At 40.3% G+C, this 20,241-nt stretch overlaps 1 protein-coding gene across 2 annotated transcripts in view; it reads left to right on the top strand.

Moving 5' to 3' along the window:
- Positions 1 to 20,241, top strand: part of KDR (kinase insert domain receptor) — a 46,658-nt gene that overhangs the window by 3,599 nt on the left and 22,818 nt on the right. For both annotated transcript variants that reach the window (XM_068974783.1, XM_068974785.1), the window contains exons 2-15: positions 378 to 471; positions 2,591 to 2,787; positions 5,519 to 5,649; positions 5,924 to 6,092; positions 6,808 to 6,947; positions 7,561 to 7,738; positions 9,137 to 9,251; positions 9,339 to 9,502; positions 11,361 to 11,517; positions 12,617 to 12,740; positions 13,251 to 13,359; positions 14,171 to 14,512; positions 16,547 to 16,693; positions 18,053 to 18,184. In XM_068974783.1, coding sequence (XP_068830884.1) covers positions 378 to 471; positions 2,591 to 2,787; positions 5,519 to 5,649; positions 5,924 to 6,092; positions 6,808 to 6,947; positions 7,561 to 7,738; positions 9,137 to 9,251; positions 9,339 to 9,502; positions 11,361 to 11,517; positions 12,617 to 12,740; positions 13,251 to 13,359; positions 14,171 to 14,512; positions 16,547 to 16,693; positions 18,053 to 18,184 — 2,199 coding nt within the window. The remainder of the gene's footprint in view (positions 1 to 377; positions 472 to 2,590; positions 2,788 to 5,518; positions 5,650 to 5,923; positions 6,093 to 6,807; positions 6,948 to 7,560; positions 7,739 to 9,136; positions 9,252 to 9,338; positions 9,503 to 11,360; positions 11,518 to 12,616; positions 12,741 to 13,250; positions 13,360 to 14,170; positions 14,513 to 16,546; positions 16,694 to 18,052; positions 18,185 to 20,241) is intronic.

Here is a 20,241-nt window from a genome sequence, read left to right as displayed (position 1 = left end):
CGTCCTATGTTTTATAAAAAATGTCAGTGGGTCCTTTCCCAAAGGAGTGAGGTCATCAGATGAAGGTTCATTTGGTTTCAATGTCCCATATCCTTTTCTAAGACCTTGAAGTTGGCAGTGCAGGAAAACAGGAACTCCACCCTCGCTCCATGAATTGCAGAACTGTTGTGTTGGTTTATGACCATCTGCCCATTCTTCCTGTTATGACACAGCTTGTGAACTTTTACTGGGAATGGTGAAAAGTAAATTCACAAGTTTTACACAATGAACTGCTGAAGAGGCCTTTTAAAGTATAGAGTGTGCATTGTTTATGGAAGGTGTTTCCTATTGGCCCTGACTCAGTGGCAATTACATTCATTTATTTAATTTGTTTCTAGGTTTTTCTAGTGTTTCCCTTGATCCACCCAGGCTCAGCATCCAAAAAGACATAGTTACAATTATGGCTAACACAACGCTTCAGATTACTTGCAGGTAAGGATTCCTTTTAGATTCAGATTTCCTGTGTCAAATATCTCATTGTTTATTAAAGAAGCAATAATTTTCATACAGCAGAATTGTAATAGAGTCATTGTAATTGTTTATAAGTAGTGAGGTTTCTAAGAACTAAGGTAATAATGAAAACATGAGAAAGGTCTTCTCCCCGAAATTCTGTGCAATTTTACTGATATTTTTTCCCCTACAATCCTTTACCAACACACACACACCCTACTAACCATTATTGATAGCACCTAGCATGTGGTATGTTATATATACTCTATCAATGTTGAATAAATAAATGAAATCAAGGATGTACCCTTAGAGTTAAAGAAGTTTTGGGACATATTTGTTATTCTCAGCATGGCTCTTGGACATCTGTTTAACATTTTTCAAGAACTTTATTTTATGATAAAATTCTGACTATAGTAGCAATTTAATATTCAGTCATTAATATTACTGAGTGAATCTCATGCTCTGGCTTGAGGTTCTGACGTGTCTGTCACTCACCAGCTAGCAAGAAGTCATGCTCTTGATTCTTGCTCACTGGGGAAATAGGTCTTCTTGACAAGAAAAAGAGGCTTTTAAATTTTGCCTTCCAGCCCCTACCGCAGGAAGAAAAGTAAGAGAACTTAGGGTTTAATGTAGTGATTATGCTTGTCAGACCCAGAGGCTTCTTGGGACCAGTGTGGCTTTGGCAGAAATGATGGGTGGAGGCGACCTTGCCCTCTGAGAAGAGTGCTGAGGGTCCACAAAGAACCTTGGGGCACTTGTTGCCATTGTTTCGGCGTGATGAATGCAAAGTGTTCAGCACGGTGACACCGATCTATTTTAGCTTGCCGAGTGTAAAGGATACTCTAGTCCCCTATCAAGGGTAGGTCACCAATAACCAGCCCTTAGGGAAAAACCAGGAAGAGGAGCTGTTGGCCTAGCTTTGCTATTTCAAGATGCATTTCTCCATAGATTTCCCTCTTAACCACCCTTGACAAGAAAGGTTATTTAAACCCCCTGAGATTCTGTACTCCCTTTATGTCATGAAAAAAACGATGGAGTATGTTAAAAGTAACTTCATTAATGTCACTGCAATTTGATGTCAAGTTTGCTGAAGAAGGGTCAGTGATGATACATTTGTCTTCACGTTGACCGTCTTCTTTGGGGCTTTGCAGAGAAATTCTGCAGTGAAAGTAGTCTGTGTTTTAATGCTATCCTTTCAATGTCCTGTGAGGCCCTTGCTGCTGCTGCTAAGTCGCTTCAGTCGTGTCCGACTCTGTGCGACCCCATAGACGGCAGACCATCAGGCTCCCCTTCCCTGGGATTCTCCAGGCAAGAACACTGAAGTGGGTTGCCATTTCCTTCTCCAATGCATGAAAGTGAAAAGTCAAAGGGAAGTCGCTCAGTCGTGTCCGACTTTTAGCGACCCCATGGACTGCAGCCCACCAGGCTCCTCCATCCATGGGATTTTCCAGGCAAGAGTACTGGCGTGGGGTGCCAGTGACAGTTGCATTGCCTTCCACCCTAACCTCACCTCTTACTCTCCTGACTGCCCACTCTTCTGTAGCTACTCTGGATTACCTGCCATTCTCCTAACACTATAGATAGGAATCCACCCCAGGGCCTTGACATTGCTGTTCCCTTTGCCCGAAGCTCTGTCCCCTCAATATACATACGGCCCACTTCACCAAGTTACCTCCCTCCAGAACTAACCCTTCACTTGTTTGTTTGCATCTTCTAAATTTTCTTCATAGTACTTATCACTACCTTTTATACAATATTATTCACTTTTTGAACATTTTGGCTTCATTGAAGTTTATTTACTTTTTTTTTTTTTTGCCTATGTCTTCCAGTTAGACTGAGGTTCCATGAAGGCATTGATTGAGGTTTGGTTTGTTCACTGCTGTATTCTCAGTCTTTACCAATGTTTGGCACATAGCTCATGTTTAATAAATATTTGTTGGATGAATGAATGAGTTAATTTCTGAAATTAAGACTCTGCCTTTTTGTCATATTGTCCATAATATGAGGAGTTTGTATAAGTTGGAGAACTAAACCTTCTATTTTCTTAGAAACAGTCTCATAGGCATTTCACTTAAATACTTGGTTGGAATGAATTTTTCAGGGGTCAGAGGGACTTGCGCTGGCTCTGGCCCAACAATCAGAGCAGCTCTGAGAAAAGAGTGGAGGTCACAGATTGCAGTGATGGCTTCTTCTGTAAGATGCTCACAATTTCAGAAGTGATTGGAAATGATACTGGAGCCTACAAGTGCTTCTACCAGGACACTGACATGGCTTCCACTGTTTATGTGTATGTTCAAGGTGAGTGGTTAAATGCAGTTCACTTCTCAAGTTGATTTACCAGTTACAAAGCACAATAGGTGCACAGAAGAATTGAGGACAACAAAGGCTCGCTCTGAAGGCTGTCGGCCAACAGGAATCCACAGAATTCCTCTCTCCGAAGGCCTCCTCTGAGGACAAGATTCAGTGATTTGTTCTGCAGCTTGGGCCCTGTTACACCTCTTTTACCCAATTAGTTCGGTTCTGATCTTTGTTTCTAAGCGAAGTCTGTGTTTGCAACTGACAATGGAGATTTATAAGAAGCCTTCTGATGTTTGAGGGGAAAAACCCTGAAATCCTTGAAAAGGAAGATTCAGGGATGAATTATGGAGCAGTTTCTGTGGAGAGATAGGTTATCTACAGCAGATTCAGAGATTTCCCCAAGAATGCACAGGGAATCAGCCAAGGGCTCTGGAGCTTTTTTGTTCATAAGAGCTTTTTTCCCCCCTGTTACACTTTATGAAAAACAAGTTTCCATACACTCACGCAAATGAAGACACTGACTCAAAGAGCCTTTTGAAGACAGGATTTCTTTCCTTTGCTTGTGTGGTCTAAGGTCTTGGATGATGTGTTCTGTTATCCTAGAGCTTGCAATTTGGAATTTACACTGTGGAGGCCAGCTTACCATCCACGTAGGGTACAATACATGTCACGTGTATTTAGTATTTATAATCTGAATTATTCTTTGCTTTGTGTTTCAAAAATCTTATATTAACTTAATTTTCCTGGGAAAACTGATGTAGTAGATGCTAATCATGTAACTTTGGTGGTGTTAACTGTATAGTATAGTATTTTGCATAGATATACTAAATATTTTTCTTTTCAGTAAAGATGAGCTAAATTTTATTTATTCATTTGTATACCTCTGTACATCCCAGAGAATCTGAAGCAGGTAAGGATGGCTTAGACTTTTTTTCCAGAAGCATCTTTTACAGAACGGGGATTTCATCAGCTTTGGGAAGCGCACTTGCATATTGCCATTTACATTTCAGTAGTGCAATATGGTCAGTGCAGTGGAGAACCATCAAATAATGTATGTCACTCCTGGATTGCACAATATTTGAGAATTACTTTTGTGCAGGGTAAGCGCAATCCAGGATAGATTCGTGTCGTCCTCCCTTCTGCAGAAGTTGAAAGAGACAAGGCTCAGATCTTTGAGAATTTCTGGCTCCTTTTGATCTGGCAGTCTTGGGAGATCAGGCTTTCTCAGAAGATTGCAAGGATTTCCTGCTTTCAGGCTGTCTGGAAATACTACTAGGATGAACCTCTCCCATAATATCTCGTTATTTCCTTCTCCCCAAGTCAGGAAACCTGGAGACAAGCGAAAATTCATTTCATGAGTTCCAGTAAATATTTTATTTTGAGAGGATGGGTGGTTGTTTGGGTTTCTTTTGTTTATTTCCTTTTTGGGGGGTACTGAAATAGAATTGATTTACTGAATAGCTTTAGTCTTATGTCAAGGGGTTAATTTAGCTTCCAAAGACTTGCTCTATAAGCAAGCTATGTAATATTTCATAGCATGTAGCTGAAAGATAGGTAATACTAAGATGTAGCCATCTCCAGCCCTGTTTATTTGTACACTGCCTGTCTTTGAGAATACCATCAAATTCTACTTCCTGTCTAAGCCTAGTGTTCTAGGAGGTGAGTTGTCCAAGATTTTGGTCATGAAGTTTAACAATGGAAAAGAAAACATTGAAGTATTCCCTATGGATAGTCCTTTAATATCCCCTGTGGTCCCCACCTTACTTCCTTAGTCTTCTGACCCCATTCCCTCCAGCAATGATGGAGCCAGGAAGTGGGTCTTGGCCTAGTAAGATAATGGCTGTGGCATGTGGTGGCCTGGATTGGCTGCTTTTCTGTGTTTTCCAGCTGGGAAGGAAATCAAACTTCTGCTGTTGCAGGGAATTAGCTGCTTTTCCCCCTTTGGTTTAATTAACTCTTTCTTCACTTGGACCAGCGACCTTGAAGAGCTGTGAAAATGCTTGGTCAGGTGTGTTGGGGGTATTGGTATGACCCATTATCTCTCAGAGATTTCAAGCATGCCTTTACCCCAACTCTGTCTCTGGGAAAAGGAGTGGTTTCCCAGTAGCATATTAACATCATACGATCAATGTTTGAACAGCGTTAAAATCTCTTTTGTTTTTTTCTGTCTTTGCCATGATGGTTTTTCATGTTTTGGTCACTGAAAATATTAATGACTACTGAATCTTAAGCTAAAAGCAATAACTATTAAACATTACCTTATACAGAATCTTATATTTACTCTTCACAATTTTAAAGCTTTCTCTTGAATTGAATTAAAAATGGTCAGTTATTTCTTTATTTTAAAGATCCTTTGGGAGCCATTAATCTGATTTCATGACACATTATTTGCTTAAAGAGAAAGAATGTGAATTTTTTAAAATATTAATAAAACTCGATAGGCAAACTATACAGATTTAACTTTAAATTTATTTTAAAATTTATGTATATGAGAGATGTGTAATGTATATGAAAATGTTTATGAAAATAAAGACATACGCTCTTTCACTTTGAAAAAACTGTAGTGATCAATCTGCCAGATTTCTACCAGACGACCTACTTCCAGATTCCCTTGCCTAGTGAGAAATATCTTTCCCAGTCATTCATTTCTCTGGTTAGGGTTTATGAACCTGAAAGATGACCAGCTTTTCTAGTAAATGCCATTAACGAATGAAATGACGTTCTCATCTAGATTACAGGTCTCCGTTTATTGCTTCTGTTAGCGACCAGCATGAAGTTGTGTACATCACTGAGAACAAAAACAAAACTGTGGTGATTCCATGTTTGGGGACTGTTTCAGACCTCAATGTGTCACTTTGTGCAGTAAGTTACATCTTCTTCCATCATCTCTTACCTTTAATTTTTAGCTAATATTAAGATGGTTAGCCTGTTTATGTTGTAATTATATATATTATATATTGTATATATTATATAACATTAAAATCAACACTGAATTTTAAAGGAAACTTTAGAAAGGGTCAATATGACAATAAATAAAACCAATTTGTAATCTTAAAATAAGATGAATTCTTTAGTGTTCATGGTTTTCACTTTTGGATAACACGATTAAATATTTGATATTTCTTTTCCTTCCCAGAGGTATCCAGAAAAAAGATTTGTTCCTGATGGTAACAGAATTTCCTGGGACAGCAAGAAAGGCTTCAGTATTCCCAGCTATATGATCAGTTACGCTGGCGTGGTCTTCTGTGAAGCAAAAATCAATGATGAAAGTTACCAGTCTATTATGTACATAATTGTGGTTATAGGTAAGAGGACAATTCCTTTTTAATCTTTAATATTAGATAATAAAAATTAGCTTCTTATATTAAGATCCTGGAAGACAAAAGATATTGAGAAATATATTAATTCAAGATTTAGTGTTAAGCAGTTCATTACATCCCCTCTTTCTCTATCCAATAAACCTACGTGCTGCTGCTGCTAAGTCACTTCAGTCGTGTTCGACTCTGTCCGACCCCATAGACGGCAGCCCACCAGGCTCCCCGGTCCCTGGGATTCTCCAGCCAAGAACAGTGGAGTGGGTTGCCATTTCCTTCTCCAAACCTATGTGCAATTGAGATTTTTCTCCTTTCTTATCAGGACCAAGGATGAATAAGAGTTCTATTATAGGAGCATATTTTATGAAAAATTCAATGTTCCGAGCATTGCTTGGTATCAATTCTTTTAAGTATACCTATTTTATGGAAAGTTCAGTAACTTTCTAAAGCTGGCCCCAGTGACTATTGACTTCTCAGATTTTACTGCTTTTCTGTCCACTGGGCTACAACACTTTGGAAATCCCTTTAGAGCTGCTTTGTGAATCTCTGTAGGCCATTTTTCCTGGGAGTTACCAAGGTTTGGGGAGGCCCTCAGGGGAAAATGATGTGATACATTTTGAAGTTGGTTTATTTCTGAAAAAATGTGAGCCAAGTTATAGATTTGGTTTCCCTCTCACTTTCTCTTTTTCCAATTTACTTGCTCCAGGGTACAAGATTTATGATGTGGTTCTGAGCCCCTCTCATGGAGTCGAGCTGTCTGTTGGAGAGAAGCTCATCTTAAACTGTACGGCAAGAACTGAGCTAAATGTGGGGATCGACTTCCACTGGGAATACCCTTCTTTGAAGGTAACACTAACAACTCAAAGCCAGACCTCCAAATACTTTGATAATGAGCTCCACTGAAGTTTGATTGAGAGAGACAGGGACCTCTTTGGCCAGGTAAAGTTGAAGGGCCTTAGCTCACACTAACACACGCATGCATACACATACATTTTAAAAGAACTGCAGGACATACAGCACCCATAGAAAGAAAGAGGCAAAATCAAGAACTCTGTCCAAGCTGTGAAGGTTAGTTTTCTTTTGATGATTATGTCTTTCCAGTTTGCATTATTCCTCCGTTCTCCAAAGTCCTTGATCTATTTTCCCTTTAAGGAAATTTTTTTGCAGGAAGTGGCATGAGACATTCTTCTCCTTAGACTGTGGTCATATTTCCTTGTGTTTCTGCAGTTAATATATCTCTCATTCCTGTTATGTGAGGTTTTAAAATTCCTAATTCAGTTGATTCTATTTATTTCTCCTGAAACCAAATGTAATTGTCATCTGCATAATGTTAAAAGTTCAGAAGTCTCTATTATTAGCATTAAATAGTGTTCACCAAGGGCCAAGACTTTTGTTGGTATCTAGAAGCTATTGGGGAATGTTATACTGGCCTTTGGAAGTTCAGTAACCTCTTTTTCAGCATCAGCATAAAAAACTTATAAACCGGGACCTAAAAACCCAGTCTGAGACTGAAATGAAGAAGTTTTTGAGCACCTTGACTATAGATGGTGTAACCCGGAGTGACCAGGGGTGGTATATCTGTGCAGCTTCCAGTGGGCTGATGACCAAGAAGAACAGCACGTTTGTCCGGGTACATGGTAAGCGAAGATTGCCTTCAGAATTATGCTCTGCCTTGAAAAGTGAGATAATTCAAATACGTTTGGGTCAGCTAGTGAATCCTATTTTGTTCATTCAGAAGATGCTTTTGAGCTGTTGCTAGGACCTCAGGGTCAAGAACATAGCTTGGGTTCAGAGCCCAGCTTTAGAGGGGAAATGAGCTGATGTAGTTAGTGCTCACTAAATATTACTTGTTGTTGCTGCTATTCTTATTATCACTATAGTAAGCAGAGGGTTTTTATCTAAGATCATTTTACAAGTTTTGTTCAATTACAAGGCTGAGAGGCTTCCTTGAATTGCAAGCATAAGTCTTGCAATTGGTGAAAGCTATGTTTAGTTAGTTTCTGTGGGGCTTTGAGAAAATAACTTAATTTCCCATTTATTCTCTTTCACTCACATAAATGTCTCAGTTTAGATGATAATTTGTATGGCATCTAACTTAAAAGCCTTCGTAAGAGTTTGGATTTTATAGTGTGGCAATGCAAGATAGGTTTTGAGCAGAGAGAGGCACACTCTGGCTTATGTTTTTATAGGATCACTGTGTAAGTTTTTTTTTTTTTCTAATGTGAAATACTTTAGAGAAGTAAGGGCAGAAGTAGAGAGTCTAGTTAGAAGGCTAATTGCAGTCATCTAGGTGAGAGATGGATGGGTGGCCTGGACAAGTTTGGTGGAAGTGGAAGTAGTGAGAAGTGAACTGATTCTGGATATAACTTTGAAGATAGAGCCAATAGCATCTGCCTGTTGATTCCCTGCCTGTGGGATGTAGAGAAAAGAATTAGAAGATGACCTCTGAGTTTTTATTGTGAGCAACTGAGTGAAGGGTAATTTTCTTAACCGAGAAAAGGAAGATAAGGAGGGGAGTAAGATTTGGGTACCCAGGGTTTGGTGGCTTCATTTGGAGATGCCCATTAAATATCCAAGTGGAAACTTTAATATGTTAACCTAGATCCCAGAGAAGTTGGGGCAGGAGATGTAAATTTAGGAGCGTAATTGACAAGAGGAGGTGTCGATAGAGAGAAGAGGTCTGAGGACTGAGTCCTGGTGGATATAGAACATGGGTTTCTGTATAGGGTGTGAAGGGACCAGAGGAGAAGGAGCACCAAGGGGCTCCGGGGGAACATAGAGAAAGCTTCGCAGAGAAGCAGATGCTTGGACTGAGTGAGACTGGAATGCTCAGTAGGCTTGCAGAGCAGACTGAGGGCGAGACAACAGCCGGAGACCAGGGGTGAGAGAGGAGCTGGAATGGGACCTGTAGGAGTGTGGGAACCACAGCGACTCAGACCCGCAGTTTTTGACTCTTCACTTGAAACTCTTCTTAGAAATGGCCACTTCTAAGAAGTTGCCATCTATGAGAAAAAATTATCTTTATTTTCTTCCAGAAAAGCCATTTGTTGCTTTCGGTAGTGGCATGGAATCCTTGGTGGAAGCCATCGTGGGGGAACGTGTCAGAGTCCCTGTCAAGTACCTTGGTTACCCTCCTCCAGAAATAAAATGGTAACAACTGGACATAAATGCAGAGCCTTGTGCCACATGAAAGCAAATCCTCAGATTGGACTAATTCCTGGAATTTTTTCCCCATAGGTATAAAAATGGAAGACCCATTGAGTCCAATCACACAGTTAAAGTGGGGCATGTGCTGACTATTATGGAAGTGAGTGAAAAAGATACAGGAAATTACACTGTCATTCTTACCAATCCCATTTCAAAGGAGAAACAGAGCCACATGGTATCTCTGGTGGTGAATGGTAAGTCTGTTCAGTTTTCCTTCTCTGCCCCCGTTCTATTGTAAATAATTTGATGCTGTCCTCGTGAGCAGCTGGGCACCTCTGCCTCACTGGCATCATGAGTAGGCTCCTGTGTATAAAAATGATCCAGAACAGTGTGGCTTGAAACGAGGTGGCAGCAGTGTGCTTTGGACACGTTTGCTTATGAGGCCAGATAATCGAACCTTGGTCAACTGTGAGACTAAAGTAGATGGTATAGCCGATGGCTAAATACCGTGAAATAAAAGTGTTAGCAGGGACAGTCATCAGGCTCAATTGCAGTACCTTTGAATTGTGCTTCTGGCATGCAAATGTTTAAGATTCTTCTTGAATTTTGTGCGAAATTTCTAGTTTGATTTGGGGTTGATGTATCAGTGATGCACATATAGCTCCAATGCAGAAAGCTTTTCTAGGTGGACATTTCTTGGAAGTATTTTAATCTTTTTTTCAACAGAAGTCTGGGACCTGACTCTGAGGCTGTAAAGGGGAGATATTAAATTTTGGATTTAAGGATAAACTTTATTTTTCCAACCTGAAAGATGCTTATTTATAATAAGTCTTCTGGATGGGAGAAGAAGGTCATCATGGTTAAGCAAATGCAAGAGATGCTAAGTTGATGGACATGGTATATTGCCATCTTCCAGTGGGAGAGGGCAGGAAGACAAAGTAGCTGAGGTTTAACAAACATTTGACTAGCACACCCCTCCCCCATACATCCATTAATATCTTGCTCCAGACACAGGTTGGGAAATACCTGTCTGTTGTAATTCTTTATGCTTTCTACTGGCATAGCAGATTAAAACTTCAGAACCTTCTCATGTGATATTAAAGTGCTTCCTTATACATCCTGCCATGCTCTGTATGTCTACTGAGCTTGGCTTCATTTCTTTGCTGGGACATCAGCTTCAAGGAGTATTTTAAAGAAAACAGGTTCCAGAAATGTCATTTAGGAGCCAGTTGGATATAGGGGTTTGGGAGCAGAGAGAAGCTGAGAAGCTGGTAGGAAGGGTGGGAAGAAGGAAATGAACAAGAAAGAAAGATGTAAGAATGGACAGTGAATAACCATCTCATTCATCCAGGAAGTCATTTCACATTTGATTCACCCTAGCATTTATCCTCCTCTCTAAAACAAGCATTAAAAAGAAGTCAAGTTTTGAAAGTATAATCTTGGGCCTTAAGTTGGAAGCGATGAGAAGATAGTTTCACATTAATAACTTTAGAGCCAAAAACAGAAAAAAGGGAAAGAAGGAGGCCAGGCAGGGAAGGAATGGAGGGAGGAAGGCAAGAAGATAAGAAAGGATAGGAGAGAGGAAGGAAGGCAGGAAGGTGAAGAAGGAGGGAGAGATGGAGAAGGGGGCAGTGTAGCTGACCTTGTCAAGTCATTTCACTTTTCAATTTTTCTCATGTGTAAAGTGGAGAACAATAATAGTGGCTGTGAGGATTAAGTGAATAAGTTGGTGTAAAGCACTTAGAACAATGTTCAGCACATAATACATCTGCTTACTGTATTATTCACAACTACAGTATTTTCTTTCTGGAGGCTTGCCCAGTCTTGTGAAATTGGAAGAACGAGGAGAGCTCTCCCGCTGATGCAGATGAGAAAAGCGAGTCATAGGGCAGTGAGACTGGCACAAAGTCACCCATCTTACTAGTTTATTATTATTATCGTGAGTATCACTAGAAGTCAGGTGCCCTGTTTCCAAGCCTAAATGTTCTTGGAAAAGCAAATGGGGGCAAAAATCCTATGCTTGGCAAAATACAGGCTTTGGGTGCTGAAAACTGCAACTTTCCACTCCTCCAAGCTGACTGACAGTTCAAAAGTTGTCTTTCTCACCTCCAGTCCCACCTCAGATTGGTGAGAAATCTCTGCTGTCTCCCGTGGACTCTTACCAGTACGGCACTTCCCAGACACTGACGTGCACGGTCTACGCCGTTCCTCCCCCAAGTCACATTCGCTGGTACTGGCAGCTGGAGACAGAGTGCGCCTACCAGCCCACGTGAGTAGGACCACGCCCTGTGCCCCTGCTGTTCTGCACTTAAAAAAATATATATACGTTTATTTGTTCTTTCTTTAGATTCCATGTATAAGTGATAACAGACAGTATTTGTTTTTGTCTGGCTTACCTCACTTACCTTGCTAATCTCTGGGTCCACCGTGTTGCTGCAAATGACATCTTTCACTCTTTTATATGACAGAGTAGTACTCCGTTGCAAACATGTACCACAACTTCTTTATCCACTGCTGTTGGTGGACACAGCCATGCTATGGTACAATTCTATTCTAAACCAAGAAGGCTATCTCTAAGGTTATTCCTCAAGCAGTACTTTTCATCTCCTTCCATCTTTCTCTGTGCTATGTCCTTAGGAGATGTCATTCCTTGGGGTATCCTGCTGTGAGATTAGCTCTGTCTAATTAGCCCTTATGTCTACCTCTCTGAATGCAGTTTCTTTGCCACTTTGTTAATTGCCAGGCCTTGGTTTTTCTTCCTATGCCAGTCAGCCAGTGAATACCCCAATCTCCTTATCTGTGAGAAGGTCCATCTCTGAGGAAGTGCTGATGTTTGCAAGGGAGTGATAGACCTCAGAGTCTCAGGCCTGGCTTATCAGGTCCTAACACACAAGTCCAGACATCCTTAGGAAAAACAGCAACAACAAGTCGCCCACCACCACCCTAAGCAGTGCACTTCCTGTTGTTGTTTTTGAGATGGCCTCTCTAGTTTCTTCCTCAGATGCTGACCATTTCCTACACAAGGCTACAGTCCCAGGGAAATTACTTTAAGAAGCCCAATGGCTTCTTAGTTTCCTCGCCTTCCTTTGAACTAAATTAACTTGAATTGTCTTGTCGATCCGATTTATGAATGGAGGTTTGTTCCCAGAATAGCTGCTTCCCTCCTGTATCCTGAATGAATCTACCTAGAACCTTTTCCTCCATTGCTGAGGCCTATTTTTAATTGGCGCCAAGTCTTGTAACTTGGTGGAGTGCATTCGAAGTTATTTCTAAGAATGTAATAACCAAAGTCTGACTCCTTTCCTTGATATTGATTTGAATTAAAGGAAAATTAAGTCATGACATCACCTGTTACCTCTGTCTTACAGCCTCACTGCCTTAACGACAAACCCATACACTTGTAAGGAATGGAGAAACGTGGAGGACTTCCAGGGGGGAAACAAAATCGAAGTCAACAAAAATCAGATTGCCCTAATTGAAGGAAGAAACAAAGTGAGTCTTAAGTTTTTGAATTTGAAAATCTGTCTCTCTTTTATGGAAGGATGGACTGAAAGCAGGGTAAAATAATAGGTGAGGAATGTTGGAGATTGACTGTCAGATGAATGATAAAATACTAGCATATAAAGTCAGTTTGAAAACACCATTGACTTTCAGAAGCACTATTGACTTGCTATTACTGTATCAGAGAAACATAAAATACATATGCCATTAACTCGGTGCATCAGTTGTATGGTAATTCTGATTCCATAAACATGAAAGTGAGAAAAGGTATGTAATGTTGTATTGAAACATTTTTAATTTTATGGTTCCAAAGCTCATTTTGTATGACGTGTGAGTAGTATCAGCATAATTATAATTGCACGGATTTGAGTGCAGGCAGTACTGGAGTATGAATGGAGTAGGCAGGTCGCAGCGGTGGGGGGGACACTGAGTTTTAGTCTGAGTGCTTGTGCATAAACATAGGCTCCATTGTTTATGGCTTGGGATTTATTTTTTTCACAGACTGTAAGTACTCTTGTTATCCAAGCAGCCAATGTGTCCGCTTTGTATAAATGTGAAGCAGTGAACAAAGCTGGAAGAGGAGAGAGGGTTATCTCCTTCCATGTGACCAGTAAGTGCTCTCCAGGGGCTGGGCTGGCTGATAAATACTCTGTCATCCTGACTGTTCCCATGAGGGGCAGTGGCTTAGGAAGGGAACGTGGGTGGATTATCGATGCTTTTGTTCACAGATGAGAACTCCTCAGGTAGCTCCTGAACTCATGGGGAGTCAGTGCATTTGATTTCACAGGAGAGAACAGTTGATTTTGACCCTCAAGTCCTGCGCCATGTTTTTTGTCTCTGTCATCAGAGTCTTAGCACAGTGCTTGGCTTAGCGAGATTCAATCAATATTTACGGGCTTGCTGTTGAACACTTGACAAAGTTGGGTTTTGGGGAGACAGTTGTAATGACACTGGAGCAGTGCCCTCCCAATGCTGCCGATTTTGTCTGTTCATCTCAATTTATGGTTTGGCTTTAGCTGACTGGGATAAAATATTTCCGTCTGGGCCAATTCATGGTAATAAACATAGCTTTCCTGTCAGGGAGTGTAACATATCAATGAGGAATTAAGTTTGCGAATCTCATAGTATAATTATCCTCTTTCAATTTGAATTTTTTAATCTTAAAACCATACTTAGACTCCAAGTGGAGATTTTATAAATATCTGAGGAATTCATTTACATTTCCAAATAATGTGTTTTAGCAAAACAATATGTTTTGAAACCACATTGTCCAGTTTGGTGGTCTCATTGTATTCTGCTGTCTGGGAATGCCAGGGCTTCACTTTCCTTGGTGCTTCATTGCAGACTGAAGGCAACACGAAAGCAGTAGCAGAAAGCCCAAGGTAAATCACTATCTTCTAACCATGGGTTTTACATTTCAGGGGGTCCTGAAATCACGTTGCAACCCGGCACCCAGCCCACCGAGCAGGAGAGTGTGTCTCTGTGGTGCTCCGCGGACAGAACTATGTTTGAGAACCTCACGTGGTACAAACTCAGCCCACAGGCCCTGCCCATCCACATGGGCGATTTACCCACACCTGTCTGCAAGAACTTGGATGCTCTTTGGAAAATGAATGCCACCATGATCTCTAACAGCACAAATGACATCTTGATCATGGAGCTGCAGAATGCATCCTTGCAGGACCAAGGAGACTATGTCTGCTTTGCTCAGGACAGGAAGACTAAGAAAAGACATTGTGTGGCCAGGCAGCTCACAGTCCTAGGTAGGGCAATCACTCTGGACCATCCAGAGGCAGTTGGGATGCCTTCAATGTAATGCTTTCAGGGCCCATGAAAAGATTGTCTTCTTTGTGCTTATACATTAGACAGATGAGCTCATATCTGACTCACCAAAACTCCTCAAACCAGAAGGAAGCTAATCATGCTGAAGTGATGTATTAAAAAGAGAAAATAATCCTATTCTTTCCAGCCATGATGGTGGGGTCACTCACTGCTATCTTCAGGGGATTACCCTAAACCAGAGACATTTCTGCCTCATTCTTGGGCATTCATTTATTTAAATAGACATGTATGTGTGAATGCCTACTGTGAGCTTGGAGGGTTCTGGAAGGTCACAGTGGTGACTCAGTGGGTAGGATGAGAACACAACCTGTCGTAGTCCAGTGAATGCTCTGTGTCCATGAAGACTGGGATTGTTTTCTGCTTTACTCCTTGCTGAGCTCCAAACAGAACAGAGTGGCACATACTGCTTGATAAGACATTTGCTGCCTGGAGAGTATGGTGATGGGGTTGTTTTAAGACCTGTGAGAGCCCCTGGGAGGGTGCTGCACTCAGTGTGTGTGCCTCTGTGGTGCAGCTTAAGGTCATGAGTTGATCATTCTAATGAGCAAAAGGCTTTGTAAGTTCCACATGAAGCCACTCCCTACACCTCCTCTAACATTTCACCTTGCACAAAATCTGTGCAGCCTCTGTCTCCTCTGTCTCTGGGGAAATCAGGCAGATTTAGAGAGTTTTTCTTTGTGCCCTCTCTCCTCATTTTCTCATCTCCTTAGTGTCCCTTCTTAGTTTCTAGGATGCATACATTCTGTTTTTTTTAAGGAGAACTGCCCAGATAAGCTAATTTATACTGTAGTTTCAGACGAATAACATTTCAAAGGCCTTGGCATATTTTCAGGAAGGAACTAGGATAGATTTTGCTAGTGTTAAGACTCTGGTGTCGAAAGAAGAGATTTTCTGAGTGTAGTCATCCCAAGGCTCTTCAGATCACAGCCCATATATGAGCATGGTTTTTCTGTTCATCTTGGTGACTGGTCTGATTTCAAGCTAATGAAAAACTTCAGAAAGAGATGTAAAGGAGGCTCCCGGCTTGCCATGCCCAGGAAACACTTGCTCACAGTGGGCTGGTTTGCTTCCCTAAGGACTTCCAGATTGCTTTCCAAAAATTATTCTTGGAAATAGACTCGAGTCTATTTGCTTAAGCCCTAGTGCAGTTCACTGTTGAGGTACTGTCGTTTTGCCAAATGTTGAAGTGGATTCTTTCAACAAAATTCCTTTCGATATTCAGTTAGTTTGGACAAATTATTTCCATAGCATTTTGCTGATTTGTAGGAAAGGTTAAATCTAGAGTTGTCCTGTACATTTAAACAAATACCCATGGGCTTAATTAAAAAAAAAAAAAATCTTTGACTTTTGTTAGAGTATTATTGTTTTGTCTATGTTTTAGTGGAAATAGTATTGAACTAACCTTTTGGCTAACTAGATTCTGAATTCAGCTTAGTTCCAGGGACTTAGACGAGTTGTTTAACCCATTTCGTCTTCAAAATAAGACTATTACTCCCATCATAGAGTTGACAGTGAGCAACAGAAGTAGGACAAATGAGTTTTGTAAAAAATACTAAACAAATATAAGGTGTTCTTCGTTGAATTGCACTGAAGTTATATACTTTCCAAGAGAAACATAGCAGAATTCTTGGGTATCAGTGGCTAGAATTTATCTATCTATCTATCTGTTTGATAGGAGGGAAGTCCATAAGAATGACAGCTTTAATTTTGTGTTGATTACCAGGTCAAATCACTAGTATGAATGTTCAGAGATGCAGTAATCTGTCTGAACTGACTTGTTGTATTTAACTTTGCTCAGTGAACAACACTCCTGTTGTCCACCTCTGTGTATTTTCAGCTTAGTAAATTAATAGTTTACTAAATGGTTTAATAGTTTACTAATATGAAAACCACTTCAAAAGTCATAACTAAATGTCCTGTGATTTTGTGTGTGTGTGTGTTGTGCGTGTACATAGAGCGCATGGCACCCATGATCACAGGAAACCTGGAGAATCAGACGACAAGTATTGGTGAAACCATCGAAGTTTCCTGCACAGCATCTGGGAATCCCTCTCCACAGATTACATGGTTTAAAGATAATGAAACGCTTGTGGAGGACTCAGGTGAACAGAGCATGTCTATCTCACTTTGGCTGCATAATTTTCCTAGAGATATTGACTAAAGTCCATATTATATCTTTTTATTTGTTTATTTTTTATTTTTTTACTTCACAATATTGTATTGGTTTTGCCATACATCAACATGAATCTGCCACAGGTGTACACGTGTTCCCAATCCTGAACCCCCCTCCCACCTCCCTCCCCATACCATCCCATTGGGTCATCCCAGTGCATCAGCCCCAAGCATCCTGTATCCTGCATCGAACCTAGACTGGAGATTCATTTCTTATATAATATTATACATGTTTCAATGCCATTCTCTGAAATATATCTTTTTTTAAAAATTATTTACTTACTCATTTATTTTTATTAAGGTATAGTTGATGTACAATATTATTTAAGTTTCAGGTGGACAACATAGTGATTCTCAACTTTTCAAGATTATTACTCGGTTTATCATTATTGCATAATATGGGCTATATTCCCTGTGCTATGCAATATATCCTCGTAGCTTATTTATTTTATACATAGTAGTTTGTTCCTCTTAATCCCCTACCCTACACGCTCCCCTCTTCCCACTGGTCATCACTGGTTTGTTTTCTGTATCTGTGAGTCTGCTTTTTATTTGTTATATTCACTTGCTTGTTTTATTTTTTAGATTCTACATAGAAGGGTCATACAGTATAACATCTATGTTGTTTATTGATTGGTTTTAGGCAGAACAAAAAGCAGTTTTAGTGTCCAGGCTCCGACTCATTTTGTAGACTCAGAGCCCAAGTATCCAGAGCCTGCTGAATTCTCATGGAAGCCACGGGTGCTGAGATAGCAACTGACCCTGACTCCTTGGAGTCAGACACTAGCCCAAGATAAAAGGAAATATGTATATTAATTTTTTTTCCTGGAAAGCTCCACCAGACCACATCATAAAATAAAAACCCTACTGTATAGCACGGCTTCCCAGATGATTCAGTGTTAAAGAATCCGTTTGTCAATTTAGGAGACATGGGTTCGAACCCTGAGTTGCAAAGATCCCCTGGAGAAGGAAATGGCAATCCACTCCAGTAATTCTTGCCTGGGAAACTCCATGGACAGAGGAGTCTGGCTGGCTACAGTCCATGGGGCTGCAAAAGAATCGGGCACACTCTAGCATCTAAACAACAACAGCTGTACAGCCCAGGGAACTCTACGCATTGCTCGGTGGTGACTTAAATGTGAAAGAAATCCAGAAAAAGAGCAGATATATGAATGCATATAGCTGATTGACTTTGCTGTACAGTAGAAGCTGACACAACATTATAATGCAACTATATTCAAATAAAAATTTAAAAATAAAACAAAAACTGCATTTTCCCCCTTTCTCAGGCATTGTGCTAAAAGATGGGAACCGAAACCTAACTATCCGCAGAGTGAGGAAGGAGGATGAAGGCCTGTACACCTGCCAGGCGTGCAGTGTTCTTGGGTGTGCAAAAGTGGAGGCATTTTTCATAGTAGAAGGTCAGTGGGAATTCATAGACAATCAGATTGCTTTTAAAAATTAGCTTGTATCTGTACTCAAGTACTTTGGGTGGGAGGGTTATGGCTGGTTTGTAATATTTTTTGTACTTTGTAAGTTTTCTACTATGAATATATATTTATTTTAACCAGAAAACATAATTAATGTTATTTTAATTCTGCTTGCATCACATTTCTATCTCCGCAGTTCTCATTGTAGAAAAATTCTTAGCCCAGCAGGTAGAATGTCTTTCTTTCCTTGATTCTTTCTTCATATGTCTGGCTCAATTAACTAGTTATGAAAATTAAGCCCCTATATTTATTGGGTAGAATTACTGCCTAGTCATGAAAATCAGTGCTATCTAGATAGTCACAAAGGTTCATAGTTTTTATTGGACTGGAGATAATTAAGATTCAATTGTGAACAATGGACCATTGCTTCTCTGAAATGGAAAATTTGGGGTTCTTATCTAAATGAATATGCAGGAATAATGTGAAATCTAGCATTTTTCTCAGATGGGAAAGGTAATTTGTGACAGAATATTTTATCTTCAAAAGTGTGTCCCTATCTTTAAAAAAAAAAAATAACCCATGAGCGGGACAATGAAACTGTATTATGTGGGTGAAGGAATGGTATGCAGGGGGAAAGGAAAGGAGTGTTGATAGACGGAGGAATTGACAGATTTCTATGAACTCATCCTAATTTGTCTCTCAAGGTCTAGATTTTAGTCCCTTTAATCTGTCTAATCTATGTTGCCAAGTATTACATTTCAATACTTTGACTTCTTTTTGAATCTGTAGGCTTATTGCCATTTTATAACCTGCACTTGCAAATAAAGATCTCAAGCGGCATGGCGGTTGGTCACATTCAAACTGCTTTATGCTTTAGGGCAAATCCTAAGGGAGATTTCCAGTTCTCTCCCGTGTCCTGCCTCAACTCTATTAGCTTTCTGCAGCTGGTTTCAGGGAGGCACTGAGATTATGTTTACTTTTCACCAGGAGAGAATATTAAGAAAGGATGAGGTATGTATTTAACGCTCCTGCTAGTTTCCCATATGTTCATATGGGAGTATTAATGCACCAACTTATATAGACAGTTGTATCTTTGCACCTCCTACTCTGAACAAACAGACGTTTCAGTCTCTATGTATAAATGGAGAAATCCTTCAGTAAGACCACCAGAGAAACAAAAGTCTGCTTGCTTCCAAGCAGGATTGATGCTTGTCTCTCAACTGTAACTCTTATTTTGCTAACTAATTAATTACTTGTCTTCCTGTCTTCTTGAGGCTGCCTGAGCCACGCTCACAGCTTGTGGCCCAGTTTGATTCACATTGCACTCCTCCAACAGGCAGGTGACCCTAAGTGATAATTGCTTCCTTATCACCACTTTGCTAATCACTCTTAGTTGAAAGTCTCCTCTGGGCTTAATTTTCCCCCCACTCAGAGCTGTCCTCTGGAGTCCTGAGCATCTGCAGCTTCCTTGCTGACCTTCAGCTTTTTCTCTTCTCTGTCCTTTCACGAGTGATTGTGCAATCATGCACTCACTTCAGCTCTCTCTCTTTCCTCACTGAGGCTACTACCACATGAGGATGGGGTAATATAATGTTAGCTGGTGTTAAACAGACCTTGTTTAACTCTTGACCATTCCAGCAACTTGTTGTGTGCCCTTGATGAAATGGCTTAATTCTCTCTGAGCGTCTTCTCCCTCTGAAAACCGAGGGTTATTGAGAAGACTTAAGTGGCATGACATATTTAAAGTGATGTGCACCTAGTAGGTGCGTGATCACCAATGGTTCTCTGGTCAAAGGAATACATTTATTTCCCTGCTTGTTTTCTTAAACAGTCCTCCTCAAACTCCATACAGATCAAAATATAGGCTATGGGCACAAAATCAGACATTTATTTTCTCCACATATGGTACATTTCTTTTCTACAGAACATGATCTGTTTTCTTTCCATCAAAGTCTGCTCTTCTTACAAACACTTTGTTTGCCTTTTAAGATATTAATATTTCTCTCCTTAATTACTTTAGAATTTTATTGTTGGAAGTTTTCATGAGC

The sequence above is a fragment of the Capricornis sumatraensis genome, chromosome 7, assembly GCF_032405125.1.
Source record: "Capricornis sumatraensis isolate serow.1 chromosome 7, serow.2, whole genome shotgun sequence".
In the NCBI taxonomy this organism is placed as follows: domain Eukaryota; kingdom Metazoa; phylum Chordata; class Mammalia; order Artiodactyla; family Bovidae; genus Capricornis; species Capricornis sumatraensis.
The sequence above is the reverse complement of the archived record's forward strand: the minus strand, read 5'-3'. Positions and strand labels throughout refer to the sequence as shown.